A 21,400-nucleotide genomic window follows, 5' to 3' on the forward strand; every position below is an offset into this window, starting at 1 on the left:
AGATGACAACAGCTACAAAGAAGTAGGCTACTTATATTCTGATCTATCATGAATTATTCCAATGGTGTATCCAATATGTTTAAAACAAACAACTTTCAGCTCTCTCTGTCCCCCTCTCTTCTCATGTGTGTGTGGTGCGTGCGTGCGTGCGGGAGGGAGGGAGGGGGGAATTAAGTGGCTCACAGAGAGAAGTGAACATGGAGCCACACACACACACACACACACACACACACAAGAGAGAGAGGAGAACAGAGCTCTCCTTCGTCAGAAGCACGCATGCACAACGCGCACGTGAATCGAACGTCAACGTCTTTTTTTGCTTCAATGCCTTGATCGGCTCGCTTTGATCCAATTATGGAAACACCGATCAAAACCGATATGGCTTTGATCGGCCGATCTGATATCTGCGCCGATCAATCGGAGCACCACTACTTTCATGTTGTGTTTTTCGCTCTGTGTCCTGAATTTTATAGGTTTTATGTAAAGCATATTGAGTTGCCTTGTTGATGAAATATGCTATACAAATAAACTTGCCTTTGTCTTGCCTCTGCAACAATACAATTAACTTTCAGTGACTTTCATTTATTATTCTACCTGTCGTAGAAACAAAAGACTGTTTACCTACACCCTACGGTATGTCTGTATGGTGTGCATGCACGCGTGCATTTGTGTGTGTGTGTGTGTGTGTGTGTGTGTGTGTGTGTGTGTGTGTGTGTGTGTGTGTGTGTGAGGGCATTAACGAAAAAGACTGAGTCGACTTGATTACACAAGTCAACTACCACCAGAGAAAGTCGAAGTTGAAAAAAAAATAAAAATGTTTCTATCATTATTTTTGCTCCATGTGTGCGTCTGTACAGCATTCAAACAGTAGGATTGCTTATTGTCAAGGACGGAATGATCCAATATTACAGTGCTACATTACATTTTGTATAACGTGGTTCTATTGTGAAAATAGCAGATCACAATGCATCGCATCATGTAGATCTGCTATTTGCACAATTTCTGCCTCTATACATTTGACAATTTGGACAATGTTTAATTTTCCATTTTAGAGGTATTAAAAAGTCCTTAAATTGGCGACTTTAGAAATGTGAAGATACCCTCTATGTACTTAAACTTTATAAAATAATTGGGGGGTCGTGTGTGATGATGACGTCGTCAAACGATAAAGTCGACTTCAACTCAACTTGCAAAAATCACAAGTCGTTAATGCCCTAGTGTGTGTGTGGGTGTGTGTGTGTGCGCGCGGCGCACACATGCATGCATGCAGATATGTTCTTTTGTGCTCCTCTCATACATCTCCTGGCTGAGCAGAGCAGACAGCTGTTTGTCCCCACACTAACAGCCTAGTTTAATGGTCTGTTTATGACAGGCAAGATGGAAGGACCTTCCACCAATCCCCTGACACTGGAGCTATTTATAGAGCACCACAGGATAGGGGGGAGGGGGGAGGGCTTGGGTAAGGAGCTCACTGCTGGCCGCTCGGCTGCATGGCTACTTGGCGAGCAGAGCACGCCGGCTGATGTATCGTTGAGAGCAGGGGTGTCGCAACCAAATTCTGGGCCCTGGGCACAAGCATTCACTGCGGGCCCCCCATGAATGTTCTTCATGGGGTGAGGGGGTTTAACCCATTTAGACTGGGAAGAACGCATTATTTTGTGCTTTAACTATTGAAAATTAAAAAATAAAGCTTGTAGATCTGCAATTTAATATTTAAATATTTAGTTCCAGGGACATATATTATATATATATATATATATATATAATACATATATTCAAAGATTTGCACACATTTTCATGACTTTTCAAAAATAGCAGAGCTTGTATATCTGCCATTTTTCAATAGCTAAAGTATAAATTAATGAAGGGTCCCTGGTAACTCAGTCCCACTTTTCCCCCACTTATGACACCCCTGCATGAGAGTGGCAAGTTGGTTCTTTACTTTACAGCTGTCATATTATGCAGACTGAGGAATTTCGCTGGGGACTGTGGTGAGAATACAACGGGGATCGCCTGATGGTTATGGGGGATGAAGACCACGTGATATAGCGCTGAATGTCTTGTAAAATGAATGCGGTTCAGATCATAATATAATAATAGAAATTTCACGGCTAATCTACCAACTAGCCATTCTATTTCGGCTGGCGAAGTGTTAACCCATTTGTACTGTAGTACTCGTGAAAAATACTCGAGTACTCGGAGTGCCGATCCCGAGTATACTCGCGCTATATACTGTATATACAGTAAAGCTGGCAAGCTGACCGTACGGTCCGTTGGAAAGTCCTGGCACGATTGGACTCGCCGATTCATCATCATCGCGGATCCACGTGCACACAATAGTGATTCCTTAACATGGTAGCCGACGGTCTATCTCATCTTTAATGTCCATTTTCTCCAAAAAACACTTGTGAAGCCAAGGATGGCATTGGATTCTCGCTATAATAACACAAGCTGAAAGGGAACGATCCGCCATTACTCCAACCGCATGGGACGATGATCACTTCCGGTGAATGACGTCATGTCGTCAAACAGGAAATGTTTGCGCAATCGACTTCTGGCCTTCAAAATAAGAGACTGGCCGCGGACGGAGCAGGCGAAAGGCGCGCTGGACATTTAACCCGTTCATGTCTGGAGCACTAAATGGGTTAAGAGAACACTCGTTTGAATTGAATTGAAATTAACTCAAAGAGCACCACCCAATTCACTACGTGTGATTTTGAATTTGGCTGGCTTGCAGGTTGGTTGAATGGCTGATGAGATAATAGATACCTATTTCCTCCCGTGAGGGAAATTCAGTATTTTCAGCCCAACCCAGCTGATTCGCAATTAGGGGTTAAGAGTCTTGCTCAGGGACACACAACGACATTGCTGCCCTGGCCTGGAATCTAACCAGGGACAACCAGGGGCTCTGGTTCCCCAGGCGGGCACCCTAACCATTCAGCTATGCCGCCCCCTAAGATAATGCGCGTGGATAGCATAGCCACCACATTGTTTAGTTGTCCTTTCCATAAGCCTTCCGTTTTACTATTTTACTCATATCGCCACAAGGGGTAGGAAAGTGGGACTGAGTTACTAGGGCCCAAGGTGGTGGAGGGGCCTTAATTATTTTATACTTTAGCTATTGAAAAATAGCAGATATACAAGCTCACAGCGCGGCACCGAGTGCCGCGCTGTGAGCTTGTAGATCTGCTATTTTTGAAAAGTCGTGAAAATGTCTGCAAATCTTTGAATATATGTATTTTTTAAGCGAACATTTTGTAACTCAAATTTTGCTTCTGGGGGGTCCCTGGAACTAAATATTTTGAGATGGGGGTCCGTGGCCAAATACATATCATTTTGGGGGTCCTTCACATGAAAAGGTTTGAGCTCCACTGACATAGTGAAACATAGATTTTTCAAAAAACCTATTCAAAGATTTTCATGATTTTTCAAAAATAGCAGATCTACAAGCTCGCAGCGCGGCACTCGGTGCCGCGCTGTGAGCTTGTATATCTGCTATTTTTCAATAGTTAAAGCACAGGGGCCCCGCAGTGAATCCTTGTACCCGGGGCCCAGAATTTGGTGCGACACCCCTGCATATCGCAGCTTGGTTGGCGAGCTATCGGCCAGCCAGGTTGGATGTGGTGTCTGGTGGTCCAAATAATTCACCAACTGGCTATGTTTGTAATGCTCTGACTTGCTGGAATGCCGTCACTGTGGTTAACCCAGCCAGCACTGCATGAATTATATATATATGTTACAGTATGTTTGGGTAACTCAGGACGGTAAGAGTAAGAGCGCTTGTTTTGTCGTTCACCACACACTAATCACCACCAGATGGCGACGACAGCCCATAGACAGCCATTCACTAGTGCAGGCGCTGACGTCACTCGTTTGCGACTCTCTTTCTTTATTTACTAGCCTAGCTGGGCGGTGTTTAGCCATTAGCTTAGCCATTAGCTTAGCCATTAGCTTACTATGAGCGTTTATCGTGGGCTTTATAACGATTGCATTCACCACGGCTTCGTAACTCGCGCGGCGCTCCGCCGGCCGCGCGGCCCTGGCCCACTCTTCGCAGCCACTCGCGCCTGCGGCACTCGGGGGCGAAGAGCAGGACCAAGGTCCGCTGGCCTTCGCGCCGCTTGCAATGTCGTGGACAATCGAGCGGCTCCGCCTGGAGGACGTTGTTGTGGGCGACCGCTTGTTCCGCCCCGTGCGGCACCACGAGTGCTCCGTTTCTCGACCGTCCTGTTTCTCTAACAAACCGTGACATATATACAAAAAGAAAACACAATATAAATGTACACTCCAAGTTACTTACATAAGAAAACATATTTTTTAATTTATCATATCAATTTAACTTCAATGTTTTACTTTGAAGTTATAAATCCACATTCACCCTTGACGGGATATGAAATATGACATGACTGTGTGAACATGCGTTTAGTCCCCATAAGTATAGCTAGACACACACACACACACACACACATGCACGCACGCACGCACGCACGCACGCACGCACACACAACACACACACGTGTCAAGGCGGTGCTGTAGGTCTGTGTGTGGCAGTGTGCTTGACAAAGAACAGAACTAGACTGGAAACCTTATTAACCCTTTATCGCATGTCGTTGCCATATGGCAACAAACCATTTCACTTCATTTTCCAGAAATACAGGAAACGAAAACTAAATCTAATAACCTATTTGAAACGCGGATCCTTTCAGCCATCCTGTGTGTGTGTGTGTGTGTGTGTGTGTGTGTGTGTGTGTGTGCGTGTGTGGGGGACCACCCTGATAAGTGGCGAGTCCACGCTGAAACTTTTCTGTGTGTTTGTTGCTCGCTCTATTTTTTCCCTCCGCTGTCCTGAATGTCCTCAGACACACACGCACGCACACACACACACACACACACACACACACACACACACACACACACACACACACACACACACACACACACACACACACACACACACACACACACACACACACACACACACACACACACACACACACACACACACACACAGATGGGCACCCCCTCCATCTGCCAACACTCAAATGCGAGTGGATGCAGGCACACAGACACATACTGTAGCTGCACACACACGCAGGCACGTGATGTCAAGCAATGACAGGTCACCTTGCGCTCTCAGGTGACAGACAGACAGACTGCCAAGACAGACAGGCAGACAGACGGACAGAAGGAAAGGGGACAGGTTCGGCCCACGGAGGACGGGAGCAAAACAAAGAGGAATGAATCATTGTAATGACGGCGTCTCCCTGGTCGATGAAATGTCCCCGCGATGACACGCTAACCTTTTCAACGTTTTCCCTCTTTTGTCCTTCCTGCCTTCTTCACAGCCTGTCAAACACTCACTTTGCAGGCACATGAACCCACATGTGTGTGTGTGTGTGTGTGTGTGTGTGTGTGTGCACACACGTGCGCACGCTCACACTCACACACACCAAGGTTATTATAGTTTTCGTTTGCATTTCGTTTTAATATTTTAAGTATAAACAATAACTAACAGTTAATGTTAGGTATTGTTTTTTTGTAAAGCATCGTTCTTTTTATTTACAGGACAACTTTGTTTTCGCTTTTCTTTTACAACAAGGGTTCATATTTTAGATATAGATATATTTAGATTTTTACAGTAACACCATAAAGCCCCCATAAGTCACTTCTGCCCATGAAAGATTGCTGTGCATCTTGGGAATGGGCTTCTTTTGTCTAAAAAGACATATTTGTACATATTTGTATTTTGTAGCCACTTGTGTCCCACCCACTGAAATCAAAATCAACAAAATTGCTAAAATGATGGAAAGCAGTAAATGAAAACATTTTAACACTCATCTTTTCTCTAATTACAATCTAAAATATGAACCCTTGTTGTAAAAAAAACAAAGTTGTACTTTAAGGTAACGCACGGTCACACACGCCAAGGTTATTATAGTTTTTGTTTGCATTTAGTTTTTATATTTTAAGTAAAAACGATAAATAACAGTTAATGTTAGGCATTGTTTTTTTTTTTTTTTGTAAAGCATCGTTCTTTTTATTTAAAGGACAACTTTTTTTTACAGCAAGGGTTCATATTTTAGATATATGTGTCCCAGCACCCCCAGCAGCTAGTCATCTCGGGGACTGTCATTATTCCCTGTAGCCAAAATGATTTTTTTTTTTTTTTTTGCTCTTTTTTTTTTATGCCACAACAGCATCTCATAATATCTAGGCTACATTTCACTTAAACGCCAGAGCTTAACTCTGCATGTAAATAAGACTTTTTTTAATTAATGTGAGAGATCGGTACATAATTCTGTTAGTCCTCCCAGTTTATATTAGCTAAAATGCTAACTAGCCAGCCTTTGTTAGCCGTTTGTAGCCAAATGCGGTAATATCGGGACTCCATTACTTAGCGAAGCAACCCACAGTATTTATCCCATTAATTTAATGCCACGTGTGTTCCAAATGAACAATTATTAACCACGTAATGTATGATTTTGTGTATTATTATTTATTATTCTTCCGCCGTTCTTGACTTCCGCTGTTTCTTCTTCTACGCTGGTGAAATGATCCTGGAGCGGCCTGGAGACGTCTGTGACGTATGCTCCGGTGCGGAAGCTTCCTTTGTCACTGAGTTAGCTTAGCATTGATCAGTGTCGTCCTAAACTATCTAATTCTAACGTTCAGGGTGTTTGTTTTTTTGGACAATAAATTGACAGCCAAGAAAACATGGATGGAATGCAATCGTTCACTCGCCGTCGGAAAGTTGACTTTAGAGTAGACTATTCTGGTTGACTGGCTATGAGTGGCTAACGGCTAACGCTAGCTAGCGTTAGCTAGCGCTAGCTGCAGCGCTAGCTGCAGGCTATAAACAAATAAAACGTGACCCAACTCTATTGTTGCTCTCTTCTACAAGCTCACAACGCGAGGCGGTTAAGCCTGTAGATTGTGTTTTATTATCAGGTCAAATAATCCTTCTGGCTGAAGTTACACAAACACTGATTATGCTACATTTAGCACAGTTAGCCCTGTTGCACACGTAATAGGTTCACTTCAACCTCGTGTTGAGCAGTTAATCCTATTTGCTACGTACGTCTACAAAAACCTTCATATTTCAAAGATAACGTGCTTACTGAAGTCTCACAGATGTCACAGTATGGTACGCTCAAGCAGAATTACCCGTATCTTTCGTATTGTTTAATAAACTGCATTTTAATCCGATCAGATGCCATTTTCTGTTGTTTTTCAGCCATGCGACCCCATCGGTTGCGAGGTGTACTGCACTTAGATACATTAATACCTTTTTAAGGAAACGACGACCGATCGGATTAAAATGCTCCTCATTAAATAATACGATCATTACGGGACATTCTGCTGGAGCGTACCCTATGGTGACATCTGTGAGCCTTCACTAAGCAATTTATCTTTGTAATCTGACCGTTTGTGTAGACGTATGTAGCAAATTGGTTAAACTGCTTCACGGTTGGCGCACTGTAGCGTCTTTACATTTAGCCCAATAATGCTTGAGATGCTGTTGTGGCATTATCTTTTTAGAGAGCAATAACTAAAGTTTAAAACATACATAAACCACTTTAGCCCTATGTTATACCAAGGCTATTTGAAAATAGACGATCTACAAGCTCACAACGCATTGCGGTGCGACGCGTTGTGAGCTTGTAGATCTGCTATTTTCAAACATTTTGTACTTTTACTTTTGGTACTTTAAGTACATTTGGGTACCAATACTTTTGTACTTTTACTCAAGTACATTTTTTATTCTGGACTTTTACTTGTAACAGAGTGATTCTACATTGCAGAATTGATACTTTACTTTATTATAAAATGTTGGTACTTTTTCCACCACTGTGTAAACGTTTGTGTTCTCATGCCAATAAAGCTTCTTTGAATTGAAGATTGAATTGAAGATTGCTCCCCATGTGGCGGAGTCAGGTCATTGCAGGTTAGAAATTTATTTAAAACTTGAATATCTCAAAAGTACTATTTCAGCATGGCATCATTCTATAAGCCATATCTTCAAAACTGTTGGTTCAATCTCCACAACCAATATATCATTTTGTAGCTATGATCCCCAGCTTTCAAATGAAATGAAAAAATGAAAATGAAAAAAATTGCAATGACTGGCTCCTGGGGAGATTGGGACACATATTTAGATTTTTACAGTAACACCATAAAGCCCCCAAAAGTCACTTCTGCCCATGAAAGATTGCGGTGCATCTTGGGAATGGGCTTCTTTTGTCTAAAAAGACAAATGTAGCCACTTGTATCCCACCCACTGAAATTAAAATCAACAACATTGCTAAAACACTGGAAAGCAGTAAATTAAAACCTTTATCAATCAGCCTTTTCTGTTCACTAATTACAATCTAAAATATGAACCCTTGTTGTAAAAAAAACAAAGTTGTCCTTAGTTTTTGTTAGTTATTTAGTTATTTGTAGCACACACACACACACACACACACACACACACACACACACACACACACACACACACACACACACACACACACACACACACACACACACACACACACACACACACACACACACACACACACACACACACACGTTAGAGAGGCAGGGGCTGAAATTTCGAAAAGGGACTTTTGGTGAAAACATCGAAAATATTTTCGATGTTTGATATCCACACATTTCTTAATTTTCGAATAAATGCAGTGGAGTAAAAGTGCAATATTTCGATCCGAGATGTAATGGAGACTGTGGAGTAGAAGTAAAAGTATTGGAAATTGGAAATACTCGAGTAAAGTACAAACACCTCAAAGTTTGGTCGCAGTTATCAATTTCTATTGCTTGTCGGATAATAATACTCTTTTAATTTGGGGGTTCTGCTGTGTTTTGTCTTGTTTATGAATTAATATGTGTCTTTTATCTATTTATTTATTATGCAATTAATATATCGGATATCGGTGGAATAATTCACCGATGTTCGATACCCTTCCGATTGCTCCAAAACGACCGATATATCGAATTGACTGATATATCGGTCGGCCATGAGGGTGCAAATCTCATGGTTCACCTGAATCCATCTTCAACAAACCCTTTTTTACTTCTCAAGGAATGGCAGAAAAGACTCTCGGCTCCCTCCCATTCCCATCTATGCAGGCTTCAGTCCATTTGAACTCTCTCACAGCCAGACCCTTCTCCTGGCTTCCACCAGTTCATTATTGTTGATGTTGCCCATTTTTGCTTTCCTGGGAAAATTCTCCAAAATATAACATCGGCATATACAGTACTCCTCCTCATACGCACAGACCTAGACGGGTGTGCGTGGACCCTTTTCTAGCCCGATTTATACGTTGTTGTGCAATGGTGTTGCGCACCTAAAATAGCTGATCTACCAGCTCACAATGCATCGCGGACACAGTGTCCTGGGAGCTTGTAGATCAGCTATTTTTGGCACGTCGACGCTGTCGTGCAACGCAGCATAAATGAAGCATTGGAAGATGGATGCTCTTTGGCCTGTTGTTGCAGCAGTTTGTCTTTGCCTGGTGTGCCGAGCATCTGTGGTCCCTCGCCAGGAGAAGTTATTAACCCATTTAGAACGGGTACATATTTTGTGTATCATTATTTTATGCTTTAACTATTGAAAAATAGCAGATCTACAAGCTCACTTGTAGATCTGCTATTTTTGAAAAATCGTGAAAATTTGAATTTTTACCCGATTCTTTAAAGCTATACTGTGTAAGTTGCTCAACTAGTGGTCAGTAGCTCTATAGCAAACCTCGGTCGCGTCCGCGTCTTTTGGCCGTTTTTCGCCGCGGACACCCCCGCGTCTGCCTCCACCTCGCCGAGATCTATCTTTAGAGGGGTCCCTGGTTCCTGTGCGTTCAGGCATTCCGGAGAAACAGACTCCTTCACCCATGCTTCACCGTTCACCCGAGTATAGAGACACACGGGAGACTACAAATATGGCCGCCCTAGCGACCCCACTTCAAGATGCGCTGTGATTGGCCGGCAGTGTATAACCCTCGCTGTGATTGGCCGGTAGTGTATGATGACGTCATTTTGCCGCGAAATTCTCCCCCCCTCACGGCTCATAGAAAACATATAAAGAGAAGGCTTTTGAAGCTGAAAATAACGGAGTGGGTGTTCTAAAACTTTAGCGATTTAACAGTTAGGACAATTTTAAGATTTGTTTTATAAAAAAAGTTACATGGTATAACTTTAAGTGTCTTTTGAGTCCTTCTAAGAATTTTTGAAAAACCTATGTTTCTATGGCAGCAATCTGGCCAGCCATCGTCAAAGAAAAGGTCCTTTTCACTTAACTGGAGCTCAGTTGGTCTGTTCTTGAGAGACTACTATGTCAGTGGTTCTCAAACCTTTACATGTGAAGGCCCCCCAAGATGATATGTATTTGGCCACGGACCCCCATTTCAAAATATCTAGTTCAGGGGACCACCCAGAAGCAAAATATGAGTTACAAACGTTCACTTTGAAAATAACATATATTCAAAGATTTGCACACATCTTCACGACTTTTAAAAAAATCACACCCGTGTGAACTGAGCGGTGGTTTACCGTTTCATGACGGTACAGTTCACTGGTACAAGGTCTACTAAAAGGAGATCCATTGAAAAGACTAAGCTTATTTCCACAGGAAACCATTTAAAGCTATACTGTGTAAGATGCTCAACTAGTGGTCAGTAGCCCTATAGCAAACCGCGGTCGCGTCTGCGTCTTTCGGCCGTTTTTCGGCCCCCGCGGGTCCCGCGTCTGCCTCCACCTCGCCGAGATCTATCTTTAGAGGGGTCCCTGGTTCCTGTGCGTTCAGGCATTCCGGAGAAACGGACTCCTTCACCCTGCCTGGTAGGCGAGGTTAACTTTTGAGTATAGAGACACACGGGCGACTACAAATATGGCCGCCATAGCGACCCCACTTCAAGATGCGCTGTGATTGGCCGGCAGTGTATAACCCTCGCTGTGATTGGCCGGTAGTGTGATGACGTAATTTTTCCGGGGCCCGGTCAGGATCATAGAAAACATATAAAGAGAAGGCTTTAGAAGCTGAAAATAACGGAGTGGGTGTTCTAAAACTTTAGCGATTTAACAGTTAGGACAATTTTAAGATTTGTTTTATAAAAAAAGTTACATGGTATAACTTTAAGTATCTCATATAACATTGAATGACAGACGAATAGAACACAGTACTATGCAGTAGATATGTAAAGAAAAAATAATGATTGAACAAAAAAAGAAAACAGTAAGTCTAAACAAACAGTATATACAAAGAAGGGGCAGAGGAGGGTAGGGTTGGGCTAGGTTTTTTTTTTTTTTACCAGTTGCGAACGGCTGCTGCCTGTAAGTGGTTTTTCAGGGCAATTTTAAAGGATGCTAGTGATCCACACTCCTTTATGGCCTTCAGTAAGGCTTTCCACATTTTGGTGGTATAGCAGAAAAAGGAGTTTGACCCTTTGTTGGTTTTGACTCTGGGTTGGAAGTGATCTGTGGCGCTGCCTCTGGTGTTGTAATTATGGACATGCAGCAGAGCTTCTGTGTGGCCCCTGGAGAACATTACCTATTCCAATTAGGGATGGTCCGATAAGGCTTTTTGGAACCGATCACCGAGCACCGAGCACCGATCACTAAAGTTTGATCACCCGATACCGATCAATCACCGATCCGATCAAGTTATTATTTATATATTATTTATATTTTCTAAATGTTAATGTTTTAACTTTAAATAATTAATTCACTCATGAATTCATTTATATATTTGCCTTATAGTTATTTACCAGCATTACTATGTATTTATTATCATAGCAGTAACTAATTATTCCTTCAGCAATGTGGAAATCAACCCCAAAATGGCCTCAAGTGGGCATACTGAACGGCTGGTTGATCGGATGCACCGATCGGATCGGTGAATTTACCTTTTGATCTAAACCACCGATTATCGCTGATCACGCTTTGATCGGCCCGATCCGATCCATTGCCGATTGATCGGTAACATCTCTAATTCCAATGTAAAAAATTATAATAATAACAAATTATTATTGGATGGTTGGTTGTACAGGATGACCCTTTAGAATGTTCAGCAAAAAAAGAAAAAGAAAAAAAATCAACATGGAGCTAAGGTAAATTAATTAGCATAAAATAACCTTGACCAGAGCCAAAGTAGAAGGTGGGGTGGATTACATGCAGGACACAGCCAGTGAATAGCTGTCACTTAGAGTAGAGTAGTCTCTTGAGACAAACTACAAACTGTTGTCCACACACGCACGCGAGCACACACACACACACACACACACACACACACACACACACACACACACACACACACACACACACACACACACACACACACACACACACACACACACACACACACACACACACACACACAGTTTTGCATTTGCAGGTGTGTACAACTCAGTATTCCAATTCTAAACCTAGAATAGCTTGCTGCTTAGAAATCCGAAGATATATTTTAAAAAACATTTCTGTGAACAGAAATGACAAGCAGAGGCACACACACACACACACACACACACACACACACACACACACACACACACACACACACACACACACACACACACGCACACGCACACGCACACGCACGCGCACGAGAATGTTAGAGAGGCAGGGGCTGAAATTTCGAAAAGGGACATTTGGTGAAAACATCGAAAATATTTTCGGTGTTTGATATCCACACATTTCTTGATTTAAACACAAGTTGCTGCATTCAAGTTCTGAATGCTGCCTTTCAGGTATGGCATGGAAAGAGGGGCACATTTGGCATTTCTTTCACCGTAGCAAAAACTGCATTCATGGTCAGGAGGAGAGGGCACTTTTTACGGACGGATAAAAGGATAGGGGCTCGAGCCCCCTTCGATGTCTGTGTGTGCACGTGCCTGCACACACACACACATACACACACACACACACACGCGCACACACACACACACACACACACACACACACACACACACACACACACACACACACACACACACACACACACACACACACACACACACACACACACACACACACACACACACACACACACACACCAACCTGAGCTGGCGGTCCTTGCAGACGGCTACCATGACCAGCAGGTTCCCCAGGATGCTCATCAGGATGACCAGAGACAGGAAGCAGATGAGGGCTATCCGCTTTGGCATGCTGTCGCTATGGAGACACAGAGGAGGACATGGCAACAACATCAGTGTGGGAATGTGTGAGCGCAGCCTTAGAGCCTATGGAAACACAGAGGAGGACATGGCAACAACATCAGTGTGGGAATGTGTGAGCGCAGCCTTAGAGCCTATGGAAACACACAGGAGGACATGGCAACAACATCAGTGTGGGAATGTGTGAGCGCAGCCTTAGAGCCTATGGAAACACAGAGGAGGACATGGCAACAACATCAGTGTGGGAATGTGTGAGCGCAGCCTTAGAGCCAGCACATCGTCGTCATCGGGTGGAAACCGTTGGTTTTACATTTATCATTCAAAAAATGATTTAACCCATTTAGAACGGGTACACAGTATTGTGTATCATTATTTTATGCTTTAACTATTGAAAAATAGCAGATATACAAGCTCACAGCGCGGCACCGAGTGCCACGCTGCGAGCTTGTAGATCTGCTATTTTAGAAAAATCGTGAAAATTTTAATTTTGACCCGTTTCTATAAGTGTCTTTTGAATCCTTCGAAGATTTTTTGAAAAACCCTATGTTTCTATGTCAGCAATCTGGCCAGCCATCGTCAAAGAAAAGGTCCTTTTCACTTAACTGGAGCTCAGTTAGTCTGTTCTTGAGAGACTACTATGTCAGTGGTTCTCAAACCTTTTCATGTGAAGGACCCCCAAAATGATATTTATTTGGCCACGGACCTGCATCTCAAAATATTTAGTTCCAGGGAGGGACCACCCAGAAGCAAAATTTTAGTTACAAACGTTCGCTTTGAAAATACATATATTCAAAGATTTGCACACATTTTCACAACTTTTTCAAAAATAGAAGATCTACAAGCTCGCAGCGTGGCACTCGGTGCCGCGCTGTGAGCTTGTAGATCTGCTATTTTTCACTGGTTAAAGCATTCAATAATTCTAGGCCTAAATGGGTTAAACTAGTGAAAACAGCCGATCTACACGCACACAACGCGAGGCGTTGTGTGCTTGTAGATCGGCCGTTTTCACTACTCTTGTGCGACGGCCTTGCGTGATGAAGCAGGGCTTTACCGGTACTTTGCGAAAGAACGAACACGTTTGAAACTTGTGAGATACGAGGTTTCCGCCCGACAACGACGATATCGTGAAAATGACAGCTGTGGGTTTAGTCACGTTCCGTGGCCTTTGGCCATTCGTGAACGGTTGAAAAGGTCAAAGAAGTCTCTGGCGAGAGTGGGGATGTCTGCACGGTGCAGTCGACTAGTCCAGTGGTTCCTAAACTTTTTAGCTCGAGAAGTTTGAAGTCTCCCTGGGGCCCAAACTAAAGGAAATAGACGATATGCTGTGCAAGCTCACAAGTCACTGCTTGTAGATCACAGGGGTTAAAGCCAAAAAAATAAATAAAAAAATCCCAAGAGTGAAATTTATTTTCAGACCATGTCCCAATATGTGATCTTTGAAAGATCTTTGAGGTGTTTCCCTGAAGTTCTGAACTGCCTTCACTGAATGTGTGTGTGCTCCAATCCATGCTTCATTTTATAGAGGTATCTTCTGAAGTTCAGTTGTATTCTATGCTAGTGTGGCCAATTCGAATACTCATATCTTGAAATTATAACTGCTTTTTAGTTTGGAGATCACTTGACTAGTGTTTTGACGACTTTGTCCTTCATCACTACACCTCCCCCTCAATTATTTATGTTTGTGCGGCTCTGCACTGATCTCAGAAACAGCCCCTATGGAATCCTCAAGACTGAAATCAGTCCCCTGCAGACTGAGAACTTTAACCCCTCAGATCAGCTTTTTCACTGCTTCTTCAAACGTGATTTTGATTCATGGAACTCCTATAGTTTTTTCGACTTATGTCGTTCACGTGGCCACACTTTCAGAGAGATTTTCACGAACCTTTCAAAAGTCTCAGAATATTCGGGGTCACTACGATTTGCCCTCATAAGATGCGCACGGGTGTCCTGGAGGAATCCCTGTCCACTCGCGACGATCCAAAGATAGCCGATTCCGCGTCGAGCTTGCACTACACTATACACTATGGCTGTTTTTCCTTTTTATTCCTATAGGCCTATAATTTATTTTTGTAGAAAAAAATAAAAAATAAAATAAAATAATATATATATATATATATATATATATATATATATTTATATACACTCAAGACCCATAAAAATAGTCCGTGACCCACAAATGGTTCCCAACTTCCTGAGACCAAAATAATTACAAAATGTGCTTTCATCCTGCAAAGACATTATTTTGACCAACAGTTCTCCTGCATTTCAAATATTTGAATATTATATATTAACACATCGACTGCCCACCAGGAGGCGCCAGTCATCCCCTCTGAGTGCCCCCATAGCACTTCCATAGAAGAATACGAGGCCCTGTTGCGTCAATGCATGCGTGATGACGTCACTTGGTCACATGAGCGCAGACAGGATGTTATTGTGTAACTTACTGTACTGTATGCCATAAAACAAACATCGGAGATAAAGGGCTTTAAAGATGGGGAAATGCATTGGAGTATACAGAGAAAAACGGCCGCGCGATGCTCTCAGCGTCGACTCGAAGCGACTAGCGGCTAATGGGCTACATCCAGGCGTAGCCCCGACCTAACGGTGAGATATAAAGTTATACTGTAATTACAGTAAACACGTCCAACGCGTTGTGGGCCTCCAGCGACATCAAAGAAATTGTCGCGTAGACACCTCGTGGGCACCCGCTGTGTTAAGTAATTTCCAAATGTCTTTTACATCTCATAAATAATGTACTTTTTGGTTGTGTTTGGCCATATAGATCGAATTGTGCTCAGTTCTGACTATAAAATATTGTTTAAACATCAGTTGCTGCACACATCCCTAGTGAGAGTGCATTTCCCTGCACAGTTCTGTGTCTGAACTAAAAGCAGAGAAAAAACAAATAAAATAGAAGTGTCTAACATCTAGTCTAGAAATGAAATCACTGATAAATGTACGTATCCTTGGAAAAAAACCTTGAAAGATTACATTTATACCGTGAAATTGAAGTGATAATATCAGCTCGACTGTAAATCACAACTAAGGTGCATCATTCGATTATTCATTCCCACCTTGGGCCTTGGGACTAGTTTTTAACCAAAATATTTCAAGGATCTGCAACTCAACTGCCAGGAGTTATGAGTCCAAGCACCACCGAGAAATGTGTTTCTCCGATAATTAAAGATAATAATAATAATAATAATATTAAGATAAACTCTATAATTTTTTTTATTTTTTATAGTCTTGTTTTACACTGGAAATACATTATGGCAGTGGTTCTCAAAGTGGACTCTGTGGGTGCCTTTATGGGGGTCTAAATTGACCCTTACAAGTCTGTAACTCTGACACTGTCAGAGTTAAGCGGAGACATTGACATTTGAAAGTTTGAGAAACACTGCATTATGGTAAGCCCCTTAGGATGCTTGTATATTCTCACCATTCAGGCAAAGGAAAAGGGATCGCACTCATCTCGTGCACACTCATACCCTTTGGCCTTTGCTACCACAGTTTGCGTAAACTGTAAATCTCCACACTTCCCAGTCTCTCTTCTCTCAAAATAGGTAGTGCATAGATTGCACTTTGGATCACTGCTTTCATGTTATTATCCTTTACTATGACTCACCCATCGACCCACACACATACGCACACACACACACACTTGGCAGAAGAAATGTGAAAATGCAGAGGGTGCCCTGCCACTGCGACAACTTACAAGACGTTAATTTCCTTTCATCTGTGATTCGTTGCTTGAAAGACAGCCTCTCCAACACCCCAGCAGACATGAATGGCACGCTGTAGCGGTTCTGTAGTCAGTCGTTTCGTTTTAAAGTTGCGAGCGGTGAGCATTACTGACAGGACAAGACTATTATCCTCTTTCAAGTTGGAATGTCGGCTTATTGTCGACAGATGCTGTACTTAGTGCATCATTCTCTCTCTCTCTCTCTCTCTCTCTCTCTCTCTCTCTCTCTCTATAAGGTGAAAAAACTGCCAGCATCATCATGACGCAGCTCTGTGAACTGTCGAGGGTTACTGTATTCTGCCCTTATGTTTTGGCAACTTTGCACATGGATAAACTGATGATAAATTCAGCTGTGAATCTGACCAAACAACCAACCACAGCAACTGTGTTTAGCGGACACACAAATACACACACCTCCAACCGACCAGCGCACACACGCTCACTCTCACACACACACACACACACACACACACACGCACACACAGTATATTCCATAAATATACGAACAGACTGTCTCCTCAAGGTCAAAGGAAAACCTATATAAATATCTGTATGTGTGTCATTTGGACAAAGGCAGTGGTGAAAAAGTACTAAAATGTATTTACTTGAGTAAAAGTATGAATACTGTGACACGTTGTGAGCTTGTAGATCGGCTATTTTCAAATAGCCTAGGTATAAAATAGGGCTAAAGTCGTTAGTGTATGTTTTATAATATTCTAATTGATATCTGCAAAATAACTAGTAACTAAAGTTTTCAAATAAATGTAGTGGAGTAAAAGTACAATATTTGGATCCCAGATGTAGTGGAGTAGAAGTAAAAGTATTGGAAACTGGAAATACTCAAGTAAAGTCCAAATACCTCAAAATTGTACTTAATTACAGTACTTAAGTAAATGTACTTTGTTACTTTACACCACTGGACAAAGGTGACCATCAAACACTACTTGGCGGCCGGGCTACACCAAGCCTTTTCACGCGCGTCAGTGCGTACGCGGGGCGTGCGCATGCGCATTTTGGAAAGATCCAATACATATCAATGATATACACCAGGCTCACGGATAGCGCTAGCCCCGGATAAGCATGCTGTAAAAATAGGATTGGTTCTATTTTGTGCGCGCACGTATGCGTTTTGTACAAAACCTCCCTGGTCTCTCACACATATACTCCCTCCTTGGTGTAGCCAGGGGCTTTTCGCACGTGCACAGAGCGCACGCGTGCGTGTGCGTTTTCTGGTGTAGCTCGGCTGTGTTACAATGGCATTTTGGTGTACATAGTACTGTACAGAAGACACTACCACATTCACTGTCCTCTCCAAGTGCCCATCACTAGACCAACTTGTCTGGCTGTATTTCGCAAGGTGTGACATGAATGAAATGTTCCATTGTGTAAGTCTCTCTACACACACAGACACCTACGTGCAGGCCAGCACCGTCCATACACCCGGGCTGTAAAGTATGTGTGTGTGTGTGTGTGTGTGTGTGTGTGTGTGTGTGTGTGTGTGTGTGTGTGTGTGTGTGTGTGTCTTGGAAACAGAGGAGAGAGACTAAAAGGGAGAGAGAGAAACATGCATGTGTACACAGCCCTCCGATGACATCAGATCCCCGTGATCCTTGACCTGTAATTGAGCCGAGCACACGGCGGGCAATCAGTGACTAGCAGCCTCAATTAGGCACTCCAGAGGTTGATGACGGGACACCAGGGAATACGTCCACCTAATCTAAAGCCACAGTCAGCCACTCACTGGAACAGTTCCTCCTTCTTATCCTGCACTCACGCCCAGGGGTGTCACACCAAATTCTGGGCCCTGGGTTAATTACAAGGATTCACTGCGGGCCCACGCACAATTATTTTGTGCTTTAGCTATTGAAAAATAGCAGATATACAAGCTCAGTCAGTGCCACGCTGTGAGCTTGTAGATCTGCTATTTTTGTAAAATCGTGCAAGTATTTGAATATTTAAAATCTTTCTAAGGTTTTATTTAAAACCTATGTTTCTATGTCAGTGGTGCTCAAACCTTTTCATGTTTAGGACCCCCAAAATGATATGTATTTGGCCACGGACACACATCTCAAAATATTTAGTTCCAGGGACCCCCCAGAGGCAAAATTTGAGTTACAAATGTACATATATTAAAAGATTTGCACACATTTTCACGACTTTTCAAAAATAGCAGATCTACAAGCTCGCAGCGCGGCACTCGGTGCCGCGCTGTGAGCTTGTATATCTGCTATTTTTTAAATAGCTAAAGTATGAATTAATCCCAGGCCCCTCCACCTTGGGCCCACTAACTCAGTCCCACTTTTCCCCCTCTTGTGACACCCCTGCTCACGCCACATACAGATCCCTGACAAAAGATAGAATATTGCGTAAAAAAAACACCTGCAGATGCAACAGCACCCCAATTTAAATCATCACTGACTGCGGAAACTTCACACTAGGCTTCAAACAATGAGTAATATTTGAGTAATATTTTGAGATATGGATTTTTGATTTTCGGGAGCTGCATGCAATAAAAATGTAAAACAACAAAGGTTTTGCATATTTCACTGCATGCGCGATGTATCTAGAATATATGAGTGTTTCACATTTTCAATTGTATTACAGAAGAAAATGAACTTTGACACAATATTCAAACGCTTGGGGAGGGATCTGTATGTCGCCAAGTTCCAGTCACCTACGCCTGGATTACTTGTCACTACAGCCAGCTTGTGTGCGTTGCTTTTGTATTTTGATTATAATCAGATTGACCAATGGCAGCTTGTCTGAAAACAATCGATTCATCTATATTTCATTTATACACTGTAGCACTAAGCACAACAGATATTTTTTACACTTACAGTGAGAAATAACACATGCTGCTCCATTTGACTAATTTCATGTTTACAATGGCTAGTCTCAAAGTTTGTTAGCAACATTTTGAATTATTTATTCATTTAGTTTGTTATATATCCTTGTCATTGTATATCACCGTCTTTGCTATATTCATGGTGGAGTTCCAGTGTGAGCTCCAGGCAGCTCATATCATACCAGCAGTTTCAGTGTGAGCTCCAGGCAGCTCATATCATACCAGCAGTTCCAGTGTGAGCTCCAGGCAGCTCATATCATGGTGGAGTTCCAGTGTGAGCTCCAGGCAGCTCATATCATGGTGGAGTTCCAGTGTGAGCTCCAGGCAGCTCATATCATGGTGGAGTTCCAGTGTGAGCTCCAGGCAGCTCATATCATGGTGGAGTTCCAGTGTGAGCTCCAGGCAGCTCATATCATGGTGGAGTTCCAGTGTGAGCTCCAGGCAGCTCATATCATGGTGGAGTTCCAGTGTGAGCTCCAGGCAGCTCATATCATGCCAGCAGCCGTGCCTGACAGGAGAGCTCAACGGTACAGTGGCTAGGAGAGGTGCAGACAGCTGGTGTCCAATGGGTGAAACTTTGGCAAACGCCAAAGGCATCCTAAAACTCTATGATTTCTGAACAGTTTCCAGCTGGCCACCATCAGACTGTTGAACCAGCGCTGAGCCCACCTGATGACACAGGCCACCATTCAGGATTATTTGTCTTATATCGTCGTTGTCGGGTGGAAACCTCGTATCTCCAAGTTTCAAGTTTGTACCTTCTTTCGCGAAGTAAAGCCCTGCAGTTGCAGCTGATCACCGATCACGTCATTAATTGAATAAATCGGCTAATTTAAATCGGCCACCGATCGATCGGAGCATCCCTAGTGTTTACCACATCAGGACTCATCAGGATCATTTCAGAGTCAGGTACTGTAGTAAATCGTTCATTCACTAAACTATCAAAGACACTCGTGAGGTTGTGATTGCTTCATAAATAGTACACTATTCGTTAACGTTGTGCAGCTTTTTATGACAAACTCTACACATCTGGCACTGAAACACTTCACTAAACTGTTATGAAGCTCCTGTTCAAAGCAAATTACAAGGAGTGAGTGAGCAAGGTGGAGCTTTAGCAGCTTTTGCTCAAGGACAATGTGATATAAGCACTTCCTTCACTCAGAATACGAACTGCTACCCTCTGGTAGACGTTATGGAGTCCCAGTTAAAAACAAGAAAAGACATCTGAACAGATACAAATACTCATTCATTCCCATATCCGTTACTCTGCTAAACTCAGGCCGTTAGTAGGGTGTGATGACTCTAGTGTAATGTAATGTATGCACTTGACCTGTATGTCAGCACTGTGTGTTGTGCACTATTCGTTGTAATTTACTTTCTTTCTGTCTGTCTTGTCCTGTTGTATGTTATGTAGCAGCCTGCATGTCCAAGACAAATTTCCTTCGGGACCAAATAAATTAATCTTGAATCTTGAATCTTGAACAACAGAGGTGAGAGAGATGTTCTGACTACCGGTAACTTTAATAAAAGAACACTGCTTTTGCTGCCTGTTATAGCGTTTTAAGTTTATGGTCAATGCAAAATGATCTAGGCGGGGGCTTCCCAAACAGAACCGTGACTAATGTCGTGACTCATTTGACTAGTTGTTATGGG

General features: G+C 42.7%; 1 protein-coding gene across 1 annotated transcript in view; it reads right to left on the reverse strand.

The window, feature by feature from the left end:
• The window catches only part of htr4 (5-hydroxytryptamine receptor 4), a gene marked incomplete at both ends in the record, with an annotated part of 212,655 nt that overhangs the window by 141,326 nt on the left and 49,929 nt on the right, over nucleotides 1-21,400 (reverse strand). Inside the window, one exon of the mRNA XM_080745872.1 lies at nucleotides 13,045-13,158. Coding sequence (XP_080601998.1) covers nucleotides 13,045-13,158 — 114 coding nt within the window. The remainder of the gene's footprint in view (nucleotides 1-13,044; nucleotides 13,159-21,400) is intronic.

Source organism: Nannobrachium achirus (genome assembly GCF_963921795.1).
Source record: "Nannobrachium achirus genome assembly, chromosome: 17".
Lineage (NCBI taxonomy): Eukaryota > Metazoa > Chordata > Actinopteri > Myctophiformes > Myctophidae > Nannobrachium > Nannobrachium achirus.